Source organism: Leptonychotes weddellii, chromosome 14 (assembly GCF_054177405.1).
Source record: "Leptonychotes weddellii isolate Sample4059 chromosome 14, ASM5417740v2, whole genome shotgun sequence".
Taxonomy (NCBI): domain Eukaryota; kingdom Metazoa; phylum Chordata; class Mammalia; order Carnivora; family Phocidae; genus Leptonychotes; species Leptonychotes weddellii.
The window spans coordinates 46,713,055-46,726,195 of NC_138382.1; the positions used below are offsets into that span (position 1 = coordinate 46,713,055).

General features: G+C 51.9%; 1 protein-coding gene across 6 annotated transcripts in view; it reads right to left on the reverse strand.

The window, feature by feature from the left end:
• Window positions 1–730: 730 nt before the first annotated feature.
• Window positions 731–13,141, reverse strand: part of AQP7 (aquaporin 7) — a 38,971-nt gene continuing 26,560 nt past the window's right edge. For 5 of the 6 annotated variants that reach the window (XM_081803088.1, XM_081803085.1, XM_081803086.1 and 2 more), the window contains exons 3-8: window positions 10,969–11,089; window positions 4,672–4,795; window positions 3,906–4,043; window positions 3,577–3,695; window positions 3,179–3,396; window positions 731–2,804 (exon numbers count right to left, since the gene is read on the reverse strand). In XM_081803088.1, the coding sequence (XP_081659214.1) occupies window positions 2,522–2,804; window positions 3,179–3,396; window positions 3,577–3,695; window positions 3,906–4,043; window positions 4,672–4,795; window positions 10,969–11,089 (1,003 nt within the window). In that variant the 3' untranslated portion in view covers window positions 731–2,521. Of the gene's footprint in view, window positions 2,805–3,178; window positions 3,397–3,576; window positions 3,696–3,905; window positions 4,044–4,671; window positions 4,825–10,968; window positions 11,090–13,141 lie in introns of those variants that run through there. The other variant, XM_081803090.1, reaches the window with a different exon arrangement.

The following is a 13,141-nucleotide window of genomic DNA, read 5'->3' on the forward strand; positions in this document are numbered from 1 at the left end:
ATACTGCCTGAGACACAGCAAGAGCCACAAAGATTGGTAAACATATAACTTGGAGAGGCGCCTGGGTGGCTCAGATGGTTGAGCGTCTGCCTTCGGCTCAGGTCATGATCCCAGGGTCCTGGGATCGAGTCCCGCATCGGGCTCCCTGCTCCGCGGGGAGCCTGCTTCTCCCTCTGCCTCTCTCTCTCTGTCTCTCATGAATAAATAAATAAAAAAAAAAAAGAAAGAAAGAAAGAAATAGTTTTATCACATATGTATGCCCAAAGAATATATTCCTTTTTGCTTGTTTTTCAATGATAGCACTGGTGTCATACTGAATAGTGTACTGCACTGCTTTTTATGCCTCCACACGTTTTCCATGTTGTTACAGGAAGCTGTCTTGCCTCAGTTTTCACTGACGTATCATGTTCTGTTGTCTGTGACTGTAGGGCAAGGTAAGTACCTGCTCCCCTCCTCATGGACATTTGGCTTTGTTTCCAGGGCCCCATGATCACCCACCTTGCACCCCTCAGTCAGGTGCCCACTCCACCCCTCCCAGCCGCCTCCCAGCCACCTTCCACCCGTGCTCCCAGGACACTGGTCACTGACCCTCCTTTCACTATCCCACGGCCCCCATGATATCCACACAACCATGACTTCCCCAATCTCTGTCTTCAACTCTTCTGATCTCCAGATCATATAAAAGGCATAATTGTTTACTGTGCACTTCCTTACTCTGTGCCAAGCACTATTCTCAGCATTGTACATGTTTTATTTCATTGAATATTCACAGCGACACAAATGGTGGGTAATATGAGACCCATTTTACAGATGAGAAAATGGAAGCCCAGAGAGATTGAATAACTTCCTCAAGATACACACCTCTTGCCCCCAAGTACCATAGGCAACTCAAATTCAACATGCCCACGATAGAACTTATCTTCCTCTCTAAACCAGTTTGTCTCCCATGTGCACTCTCGGGGGCACATCTCCAATGCCCCAGGCCCAAGCCAAAAACTTCAATCAGCCTGACCCCTGCCGCATCCTTACCCACTCCTCCCAATTTGAGCCAAGTCCTGTGGGCTTTACCTCCTCCGTATCTAGTGAATCCCCTTTCTCCCATCTGCTGCTCCTCCTGGATTATTGCCTCTCACCATACTCCCTCGCAGGCTCCAATCTCCCCTGTTCCCAACAGCTTGCACACCACAGATCAGGTGGGCTTGGTAAATCTCATCTCACCATGTCCCCATCTCCAGAAGAAAGCCCAGCCTCCTCACCTCAATCTCAAACTGCAAAGTGCAGCAGCCAGCCCCAGAAAGGACAACCCTTGTCCTCCACTCTGCTCTGCCTCCTCCCTCTGGGAAGCCATCCCTGGCCTCTGCCCCGCAGCTGGGCAGTGAGCCCCCTCTGAGCCCCACAGCCCCCTCTCGGTCACTTAGCTCCTTCCTCATGACTATCCATCCTCATTAGACTGTGCTCCTCGAAGGCAGAGGTCCAGCCTCATCCACTTCAACATCTCCAGTGCCCAGGCAGGGCCTGCACACAGGAGGTTCTCAATAATTGTTGAAAGGCTGAATGCACAATGACAGAAACCATGGGTGATGCTGCCTCTGAGTCCCAGAAAGCAGGGTAATTCCCGCTTGATCCCAGAGTGGGTGGGGATGCTGGCTGCCCCACCTCCACCCAACCTCTGTGCCTGTCCCTCTGAACCCCATGAAGCCATTTCCTGTCTCTGTACCTTTTGGAAGAACTTCCTTCTCTGCATCTTTCTTCTGACTCTGGAATTCCTTAGTGTGGGAGAGCTCTGACACCAGTAGAAGAAAGAGGAATCCAACCCTTTACCTACTTTCAGTCTACATCAGGCATTTTCAAGGTGGGGGGGTGATTTTGCCTCCAAAGGTAAGAACATTGATTCATGGAAATGGAAGATGAAAAAATCTTACTCTATTTTGTATAAGGCACAAATCTATATACACAATACTGAAACAGATATATAGTACATCTGTGGTATTAAAATACCATGTGATTAAGAAAGAAAATGTCTAAAAGGCTTCTGAGGGAAGCAATAATGAAAAAAAAGTTTGAGAAACTCAGATCTACATGCTTGGGCCTTGCTTTGTCTGGTCCAAGGACTAGCCAGAACTAAGGGAGAGTCTAGAGTCTCATCCCAGGGCAGCTCAACGTATCCCCAGAGCTTACCCCCAGCTAGCTGTTGTCCTTTCCCCAAAACCATCCCTTCCCTACCCTATGCTTGAAAGTCCACTATTCTGTGTCTGGCATCCTTTAATTTCCTGTTCCTACTGAGGCCGTAGATCGGCTCTTCCCCCATTCTCCCCGGGGGCACCCCAGTTCCCAAGGCTGGAAAGAGTTAGAGACCTCTTAGCTCTGTGCTCCAGCCTTGGGCTACTGCATAACCCTGGAGTTCCTGGAAGAATCCAGTAGGGAAGCCAACCACAGGAGGCACCCAGGAAGTGGGGGTGCCGCTGTGTTGGACAAGGCTTTCTTTATTAGAGTGGGGGGATAGGGTCACAAATAATCTTTCTTAGAAGTGCTCTAGGTGGATGGGGTCACTTAAGGGTGGGACAGTTCGGACTGAAGGTCTGTTGATGGGAGACACAGAGACAGGGGTGAGAGGAGAGGTCATGGGTGGGGTTGGCATGGTCTTGGGCAACACGGGTATTCTGCGGTCTTCATACACCATGGAGTCCTCCAGTATCTGGGGCCTCCGTGCGATGGTGGAGCCAATGAAGACCAAGTAGATGATGCCACCTAAATAGGCACCTAGGAGCGGTGCCACCACTGGCACCCACCACCAGTCCCGGGCCCTGCAGGCAAGAGGCAGAGGCCTGCTGAGGGGACTGATGCCCAGCACAGTACCCGCATCCACTCAGGCTGAGACAGGGAGTAGGGCCTGAGAGTAGAGGAGTGATCCCCATTCTAGCCTAAGAGTTGCCCCTGAGCCTGCCAGGTCAGCTTCAGCCTGATTCAGGGACAGGGCTGGTCTGGGGCAGGATTGACGTTCAGTCCAAGAGCAGGCTCTGCATCGGTGCTGATCTGGGGGAAAGGGAGGTGCTCACACCTGTCTCCCCAGGCCACCTGGGAGTTGGGCAGGACTCTCCTGTGCTGCTCGTCACCCCCCGCCCCTCTGCATATAGGGCACCATAGAAAACTTGCAGGAATGGGCTGGGCAGGGCAGTACCTGAAGACCTGTATACCCCAGCCAGCAATGTAAGTGAAGAAACGGGGAGGCAGGTCCCGGGATGGGTTCATGGCATATCCTGTGTTCATGCCCAGGGACACTCCAATGACAACAACGAGGATGCCAATCACCAGGGCCTGTGTCCCTTGCAGTGCTGGGTTGTTCTCCTTGTCCGTGATGGCGAAGAGACATAGCTGGAGCATCCCTGTCACTAGCACCTGGGGAGCAGACACCGTGGCAGCCCCCTGGGGCCCCTAGCCAAACCACAGAGCTTCAGCAGTGCCCCCAGCCCCAACCCACCGGCAGAGACCCCATCCAGAGTTCTTGTCCTTTCTACTGGGAGGGCTGCCTGCTAGGTGGGGGGGCTTGAGGAGGGGAACCCACACTGGACAACTGACCTCATCCAGGAAGCCCCTCCACAACGTTGAGTGGTCAGGAAGGTAGGTGGCAAAAATGCTAGCGGTGGCTACGGGACCAGTCACTGTCAGATGTCCGCCCGAAAATTCGATAATGGCTGCTGTGGATACACAGACTGAGTGTGAAGCTGCCACCAGCTAAACCCCACTGGAGTCCCAGGGTTAAGGCTGTAGGATCCAGCGGTGGGGAGCAGCTTCAAGGCTTTCTCTCCCAGATGTTTTCACAGACCAGAACACTGGGCTTGGATCTGCCCGTTTTTCAGAGGACGAGGCTGAGGCCAGAGATGGACAACCCAGGGCAGGACACTCACAATAGAAGAGGCAGTAGACGGTGGCAGCAGCCAGGAAGGAACCCAGAAACTGACCCAGGATGTACACGGGAAACTTCTTCCAGGACATGCGGCCTAGTGCACAGTTGGTGAAGGTCAAGGCTGCATTCATGTGGGCCCCTGCGGGGAGGGGCAGAAGTGTCAGAGGTGTGAGAGCAGAGACAAACAATAATAAGAAACAATATGAGAGCGGGGCGCCTGGGTGGCTCAGTCGTTAAGCATCTGCCTTCGGCTCAGGTCATGATCCCGGGATCCTGGGATCGAGCCCCGCATCGGGCTCCCTGCTCAGGGGGAGGCCTGCTTCTCCCTCTCCCACTCCCCCTTCTTGTGTTCCCTCTCTCGCTGTCTCTCTCTGTCAAATAAATAAGTAAAATCTTTAAAAATAATGAGAGCAAAAATAACAATAACAGCTGGTATTTATGGGATGGACTCATTTAATCCTCACAATGACCCCACGAGGCAAGGACCACCATCTCCATTTCACCATTAAGGAAAGTGAGAGACAGAGAAGTTAAATAACTTGCCTAAGTTGGCCCAGCTAGTAAAAATGGGGGGTCCAGGGGGGCTTAGGAAGATTCTGGGCAGAGAGGGTCTGAAGAAAGGGGTTGAGGGTGTTCTCCCTCCACCCATGGCCAGTGAGGATCGGGTTCAGGTGGACTTGGAGAAGGGCCTGGCTGGAGGTAGGCAGGAAGAGCCTGCAAGGGGACACCTGTCCTTGCTGATCAGATGGGGCCCTGGGCTCACTCACCAGAGATGTTCCCAGCCATGTGCACTCCCATGGTGACTCCGAAGCCAAAACCCAAGTTGACACCGAGGAAGCTCCCAAATTTACCTCCTAGAACCATATGGGCCACGGAGCCGAGGCCAAACACCTGCAAGGGAGGGCCTCTGAGGGGACCACCTGCACAGAAGCCCCAACCTCACAGGAGGGCTCGGGCTCAGATTGGGCTCCTCACCCCTATGCCCCAGGCCACTGTGCATTGCCCTTGGAGACCCTCTACCATGCCCTCTTCCTCCAGAAATTTTCCTCCCTGACTTCCCTTTATGATGTGACCAGCGAGAGCTGGGTGGGGCTGTACAAGGAGCTGGGAGGGAAGTGGCAATGTCAGGGGCTCTTAAGGACACATCCCGGCCCCTAGACCCCAAGCCAACCTGACGTTCAGGGTAGGGGGCAGGGCTTCAAGGAGGGCATGGTTGATGTGGACTGAACCCCTCAGAGTATCTTACACTTCAACCCAACCTGCAGGAAGTTTCTTCAAGGGATCTCCAAACTGGCCTGGACTGTCAGAACCCCACCCCCTACACACACAGCAGCCCCGGAAGCCCAGTGAGGTTCTACTCCGCTTGCCTTCAGCAACAGTTCCATTGCCCTCAGGTGTCATTTCTGAACTTCTTGCTCTTGCCCACCCGTAACTGCTGGATCACCTCAGAAGATACCCCCCACTGACCTCCTTCACAGAGAGATTAGAGGCCTGAAGCTAGGCCCTCACTCAGTCTCCTGCAGCTCCCACCAGAATCCATACCCTTCAGCTCTGGCTCCCGTGCCCAGCCTCTCTATCCCTCTGCAGGCACTTCCCTCTTGCCTGTATCTTCCACCCTCCCCTTGACAGCTCCCACGGACTCAGGTCTCTTTCTTCCTGCTGTGAACCCCTGGACACCCCCTCCCTGTGTGGGCCAGGCTCTAGGAAAGAACACACTGGCTGGCTCCTTGATCCCTTCCCTAGCTCTCCCTCTTCAATCTGGCTCCTGCTTCCACATGTCACAGACACCAAAGCTCTCCCCAAGGGCTCCAGCCTCCTGATTTCCTCCAGGTCCCTTTAGCCATTGTCTTACTTGACTTTGCTAACTTTGACCTTCTTAACCACTCTGTGCTTCTGGAAAGTCCCTCCTTTTTGGCCTCCATGACATCTCTGTCTCTCCTGGTTTCCTCTTACCTCCATAGCCTCCCTCTCTACAGTTCCTTCCCACATTCTTCCTTCATCTGCCTCGTGAATATGGATGACCCCAGGGCTCCATCTTTAGCCCCTGTCACGTCTCTCCCCAGGCACTCTTCCTGGGCCTTCTTACCAGATCTATGGCTTCAGATATGCCTGATGCACTAAAATGCCCAAAAGCTCCACCTAGGAGCTAAATCCCTATCTTCAAATACCTACTGGGAATCCGGGTTTTTCAAAGGCATCTATGGGTTTTTCAAAGGTTCTATGTTGAAAGCTCACCATCTCTCAGAAAATGTGATCCTCATCCTATGTTCTCCATCCCAGCTGGCCAAGCCAGAAACTTAGATGTCACAGATGAGAGCTTCTTCTCCCTCATCCCCCACACCCAGTCAGCTTTGCCTGCACTCTATCCAGATCTCACCCAGCCTCCTCCTTGCAGCCAGAGTGACCTTTCTAACAGAAAAATTTGATCATGTCTGCCCTTGTTCAAACATTTACTGGCTCCCCTCCATTTCTAGGATAAAGTCCAAACTCAGTAGGCCACCATTTAAGACCCTGTATAATTTTATCCCTTCTGCCTCTCAGTTTCATATCTACTCAGTATTCTCTATGTTAAGCAATACTACTAAACCATAATAACCACTTATTAATCACTTATTGTGTGTCAGGCACTTGTAAGCAAGTTATATCTATCACCTCCTTTAACCCTTACACCACACCAACCTTTGTGTTAGGTGCTCTTATTCTCCCCATTTGACAGATTGTTAACCAAGTCCTAGAGAAGTTGAGCGGCTTGTCCAAAGCACACCGCCTGCACAGAGGGAGCCAGGATTTGAATCTAGGCAGTCAGCTGTGCCAAACAGCCTCAGCACCAACCAACCACACGGCTCCCTGCCTGCCTTGTTTTCTAATGCTTCTGTGGTTTTGCGTGTGCTATTCCCTCTGTCTGGAGTACCTGATCCCAGATTCTGAAAAATCAATACTCTACTTTAAAGCCATACTCGGAGGGCACCTCCTTTGAGAATTCCATGTGCTTTAGATATGCTGTCTCTGAGGGACCTATAAATATCGAGGCTGCTGGAAATGAAAGTGTAGATTCATACTCCAATATGATGGCCACTAGCCACATGCAGCTATTAAGTACTTGAAATGTGGCCAGTCCAAACTGAGACCTGCTCTAAGTGTAAAGTACATACCAGATTTCAAAGACTTAGTAGGAGAAAGAGAATGTAGAATATCTTATTAATAATTTTATATTGATGTGTTGAACTGGTAATATTTTGGCTATGTGGATTAAGTGCAATAATTATTTGAATTAATTTCACCTGTTGCTTTTTACCTCTTTAATGTGGCTACTAAAAAATTTTTAAAAATTACAAATGTGGGTCATATTGTATTTCCCTTACACAGCTCTGTTCTAGTGTTTTTGAAAAAGAAAGGCTGGAGAATCGACATGGGAGCTATAGCTGAAGCCGTCGGGGAGGATGAAAGTGAGAGGAGGTCAGCTGCGGGCTGCCCCGGTGGGTTGGCATTAGAAACCCTGGCTGGAGCAGGTGTTGAAATGGGAGAGAAGCAAAGGGAGAATGTGCCCTGGACACCAGAGAGCAGCAGAGTTTCCCAGCAGAGTGTGGTCCCCATGGTCACATGCAGCCTCCAGGTCAAGGGCATAAAGACCTGAAAAATGTGGTGAGCACTGCATCATCAGGCCATGGGAACAGAAACCAGGTCCCAGAAATTGAGAGGTAAGTAGGTGATGAAGAAGAGTTAAAGGATACCAGTGCAGACAGCTCTTTGAGATCCTGCCTGAGAAGGGCGGGAGGGAGAGCGTGATCATTGAAGGGGCTCATAGGGGGAAGGGAGGAATGTTTTGTGTTGTGCCAGTTTAAGTAGAGAGACTTCAGTGTGGTAAGGCTGAGAGAAGGAGAGGTTCTCCCTCAGGATGGAACTAAGTACCTGAGTAGACTGGAGGGTGGGACTGGTGCAGGAGTGGAGGGCTCTCCATGGAGGAGGGGCCCTTCCCTAGCCAAGGAGGGGGGATACATGGATGCACAGGTAAGTGGAGTCTGGGGCTGCAGGGACAGGTGGGTGAGGAGCCAGACAGGGGAAGCCTGCCTGATGGTTTTCTCTGTCAAGCTAGAAATCAAGCCATTTGCTGATTTAAAAAAAAAGGGGGGTGGGCAGAGTACAGAGTACAGCTTTGGGAAAGTCTGAGAACAAGTGGAATAGCCTGGATAGGGTAGGGAAGAGACAGTTGAGCAGGACCATGTAGGTCCCCCAAGAGCTCCAAGACAGGTGCAGGGGAGCCCAGAGACAGGCAGGCTTAGGGCCAAGGGTAGGATGAGGCAGGAGAGGACAGGGACAGATGGGACATGAGGGTGGGGAGTGAGGCCAGGACGGGCTGACAGGCGTGGGGAGGGTCAGGAGGTGCAGGGGCTGGAGCACGCATGGAGGGTCTGAAGACCGAGGGTTCACATTTCCAAGTACGAGCTCTAAACCATTTGCTAAAAATAATGAATTAGTGACTAAACCCCACATGACCTTCTGTATCAAGGTTGCCAACTGGCAGCCCATGGGCCAGTCTCTCCAGAACACAGGTTTTGTTTGGGTAACTTGGTTTTGACGACCAGAAGTTTCAGGCTCTCTGGAAGAATCAGAAGCTCGGGCAACGCTGGCCAGCATTGCGCCCTGCGTGGCAGCCATCCGCTGGGGTGGTGGCAGAGATGCTTTGCACAGGCCGGCAATCTGCCCTTAGCCACAGTCCCCACCACTCTGAGTTCACTCTGGCCCCCATAGCGTGTAAGTTTGCACCTCCTCCCTTTATGGCTCCTGTCGACAGCTGCTTTTCCAGGCCCCTACTGGCCCAGCCCCTCCCGTCCATGCCCAGTGAATGTGGCCCGGCCCATTTGGGTCCCCATAAGCACGAGGCCAGTCCTGAGCACAGCACCCCGGGAGGCTGCAGAGTAGAACAGTCCACTTCCCTCATCCTGGCTGCAGTAAATGGGGCCCAAGGTCACACTAGTTTTTCTGGCAAAACCTTCGCCCTGATGACTCACTGAGCTTCCTATAACTGAAAAAGCCCCCACTTCTTGGCACAGGCCCAAAACTGAAAATAACAACACAATGTCCTAGATGAGCTTAAACCTCACAGAGTTCTTTTATAAGTGTGATTTCCCTTCCATCCTCACAGCATATCTGCCTGGCAAATATTTCTGCTCCTCTTCTACAGATGGGGAAATTGAGGCCCAGAGACTACCAAAGGCCTGAAAGTGAGGGCCTTACCTCAGCTGGGGGAGAATTAATAAGCCAGAGTGTTGTAAATTCTGTCATAGCTAAGCGAAGGAACAGAGAGTATAGAGACTAAGGGTCAAGACTATGATATTAGGTTGGACTGGATTTAATCTGAACTTAAAATGTGACCTTGGACAAGTAACTTAGTCTCATGGAGGCTCAGTTTCCCCATCTGTGAAATGGGGATAATAATAGAACCTCCCTCGTAGGAGGAGCACAACACTTTGCTGTGAGGATTTGAGAAGATACTATATGTAAGGGGTTTGGCATCATCATGTCTGGCATGCAGTAGGTGCTCAATAATAATCTCAATAAAAGGAAGAGAAACAGGGACATGGGAAGGCATCAGTGCATGTGGGTGGTGCCAGCTTTTCCTAAGAGCTCTCTGAGGAGGCACCCTCCTCACTCTATGGTTCCAAGGTTTAACAGCCCTCACGAGGCTGGAATGTCTTGTCATAAATGAATGACTTCACCCTGCATTAAGGCTGGACCCCATCCAGTTGCTGTCCTCACAGCTCAGGAGTCAAAACAGGAGGGCAGGTAATGGGGAAAGGGAGAGGGCAGGAGGCAGGGAGGGGAGGGCAGTTGAGAGCACTTATCATGACAAGAGACCAGCACATATGTCCTGCATGTGGAGAGAGGGGGAGTTTCTAAGAAACCTCACATCCCATCTACAGTCGGGTTTCTGTCCCATCAGCCAGTAAAAGAGCCCTTGTCGAGGTCTCCAGTGGCCTCCATCTTGCCAATCCCTACAGACCCTTGCCAGGAGTCACTTTCTCTGGCCTGTCTGCAGCCTCCCACTGCTGACCAGCCCCTCCTTGTGGACCCTCCCTTCTATAACAGGTCTCCCCCCTCTTCTCCTCCCACCTTTCTGGCCTCTCCTCCTCAGGCTTCTTTGCATGCTCCTCTTTAGGGAAGCCGGCACCACCCACATGCACTGATGCCTTCCCATGTCCCTGTTTCTCTTCCTTTTTTTCTCTTTCTATACACTCTCACTGGACAGTTTTATAACCACCATCCATATTCTGATGAGCTCTAACTCCTTACTTCCAGCCCAAGTCCCTCTCTTGAGCTCCAGACCTCTATATCCAAGCCCCCAGATGTCTCCACTGGCACCTCACCTGAGCACACCCAAACTGACCTAGCCTCTCACCCGGAAGTGGGCCCCAGACTCCAGAATGGCCTCCTCCTCAGCACTTACCCCTCATCTGCTGCTTGCAAAGTCTAGGTTCTTCCACAAGTCCCTCAAATGTGTGCTTTGTTCCCCATCCCTGGACCAGTCACCACCCTCCCTCTATCACTAGGTCAACAGCCTCTTAACTGCTTCCCCTCCCACCAGTTCTGCCAGTTCTGCTGGGGTGCTCACACTGCACCGCAAACCACCTTCTAAAATCCAAATCTGAACACATCACTCCCCAGCTTGAAAACCTTCAGCGTCTCCTCATGGCCCTCAGGATTCTCAAAGCATGACACTCAATGACACTTCTCTCTAATCTCTGTACCCTTAGTTTCCCTTCTCCCCACTTCCAGCCATGCCCTCTGACACCTGTGCCCCAGCCCATGGTTTTGTTCTGCCCCCACATATTATGATCTCTTTCTTTCCCTAAAAGATAGCGAGAAAGAGAAAGCCTCTCTCTTTACTTTCTTATGCTTCTCCTTCAGGATTCCCGCTCCAAGGCTGGAGAATGGATAATGTGACCCAGGGGTCAGTGGTGGGGAGGGGGTCATGGATTGCCTTCACTGAGCCCCACCCTCCTGAGGTCCTGGGGTGCCTGTCCCTCCCTCAGAGCCCACCCACCCTGTGCCTCCTCCCCACTCACCATCATGACGTACGTGCTCATGAACTCGGCCAGGAACTCTCGCACCATCTCCTTCTGCATGATTGCTTGCATCCTTGTTATGACTACGGGCGATGAGACCATCTTGGAGCTGCGGGTGGACCTGGAGCAGCAACCCGAGCCCATGGGCAGGAAAGAGACTCGACTGTACTCGCTGCCATCGGCCCTTTAACTCATGTCTGAGTTAATGGGTAACTCAGAGGTTACCCACACACACCTCCTCTTGCCCAGGGCAGCTGGTACAGCTGGGATCCAAGATAACTGAGAGCCACAGGGCTGTGGAGAGGGACTGGTGCTAGACGGCCAGGCTAGGTCCCTTCTTTGTGGAGGGGACTGGCCCAGTGGGAAGGGTGCACTAACAAGGTCATTTTGCAGAGAAGGCAGTGGGGAGCCGAAAAGTGCCATCTGTGGGGCCACTGAGTCTCAGAGGAGAAGCAGATGGGAGAGAGCAGGCAGAAGAGTGGAGCTCAGCTGTCCATCTGCCTGCCTGCCTATCTGTAGGAACCCAAGCTTCGGGAACACAGTCCAGGCAGCAGGCACGACTTGTTAATAGGAGGCACTCTGCAAACAACACAGGGTGTGGCAGAGTCCACTCAGGGCTCTGTAAAGACTGAGGCCTGAAACTTCCATCACGTTCTGCCAGAGGGGAAAGCATCTGCAAAGTGCAGCGGGCTCGCAACCAGGTGGACACAGACTTCTGTGGTGAACGAATGAATGAACAAATGAGAGAGAGGAGGGAGGAAAGGAGGGACTGGATCTTCCCCTCTGTTGTATGCTCAGTGCCTAGCACAGGGCCAAACACAGAGTAGGTGTGCAATAGATATTGTCCAATGAATGAGAACTGGGGAATTCATCTGTTGTACTCTCCACTAGATCCCCAAAACCTCTTACAGGGCCTGGCACATGATATATGCTGGACAAATATCTGTTTAATAAATGCATGTTTGGATGGATAGATAGACAAAAAAAATGAGTTATGGTTCCCATCATCTGTTGGGAGCGGGGTAGAGAGTTCTGGTTTGGGGAAGGAGATGGAGTCTGGAGGCTAAAGAGGAGGAAGAAGGCTACAGAGCCCTTTAAGTGTCCTTAGTGCTTGTTCAGACTGGTGACCCTCCCCCTGCTGAATTCCTGAAGCTGACCCAGCCCCTCAACTACCTCATCCTGCCTGGGATAGCAACATCACCCCCCACCCCACCCTCACAGCAGCACAGAATAAGTAGAGGGAGTAAGAAACGTAAATCAGGCATGGATAAAACACCTTCTACTTTTCTGGCTGAGACCCTGTGTTTAATCTCACCCACCCTGGTCCTTGCTCTGTCCTTACCCCAGGGAAACAAACCAAGGGCTGAGCATCTGAAGAGGGATATAGAGTTGCTGGGACAATTTATTGACTTCCATCCAACTCTGGCTCCCATGAAGCATTGGGGGGGGATTGTCTCCTTGCCACTATAACCAGCCTCTTAGCCCTGAAGAAGTACCTGTGAGTAGCCCGAGGCAGGCAGGTACCCAAGAGTACCACAGAGGTAGTACCACAGAGGTAGTGGAGAGGTGGACAGAGCAAGAAGCCAAAGACATCAAGAGAACTTTCCAACCGTGGCACCTTCCTCCTCATCACACAGCAAGCAAGACACATTAAGCAACAAATAACCACCAACCAGCCACTGACCCAGAGATTTATCAAATGCCTACTATGATCAAGCACTGTAGTAAAGAACACTGTCATGATCCCTGCTCTCAGGCAGAAAAACAATGAAGTAATTGCTATAAAGTGTGAGGAGTGTTGCCACAGGTGAAAGGTGGGCATCACTAGATTGCAGAGAAGAAACAAATGACCTAGAGGAGGGGGCGGGAGGGTCTCCCACAGGAGAGGAAACAGGTTGAGAATGGAAGGCTGGCCAGATGAAGGAGCAGCAGGGGAGGCAGGGGAAAGTTCAGGGCATTGGAATGGCATGGCAGAGGCTTGCCGCTAAGACAGTGTGTGATGTGTAGACGAACTCCCCAAGGATGGGCTGGCCAGAGAGAGGAGAGAAAGTAGCATGAGGTGGGCAGAGAGGGGCACAGGGCCAGATGGCAGAAGACCTTAGGGCCCATGTTAGGGAGTCTGAACTCGACCCAGAGGGCCAGGGGTTCGGTGGAGGATTTAAGCAGCGGCATT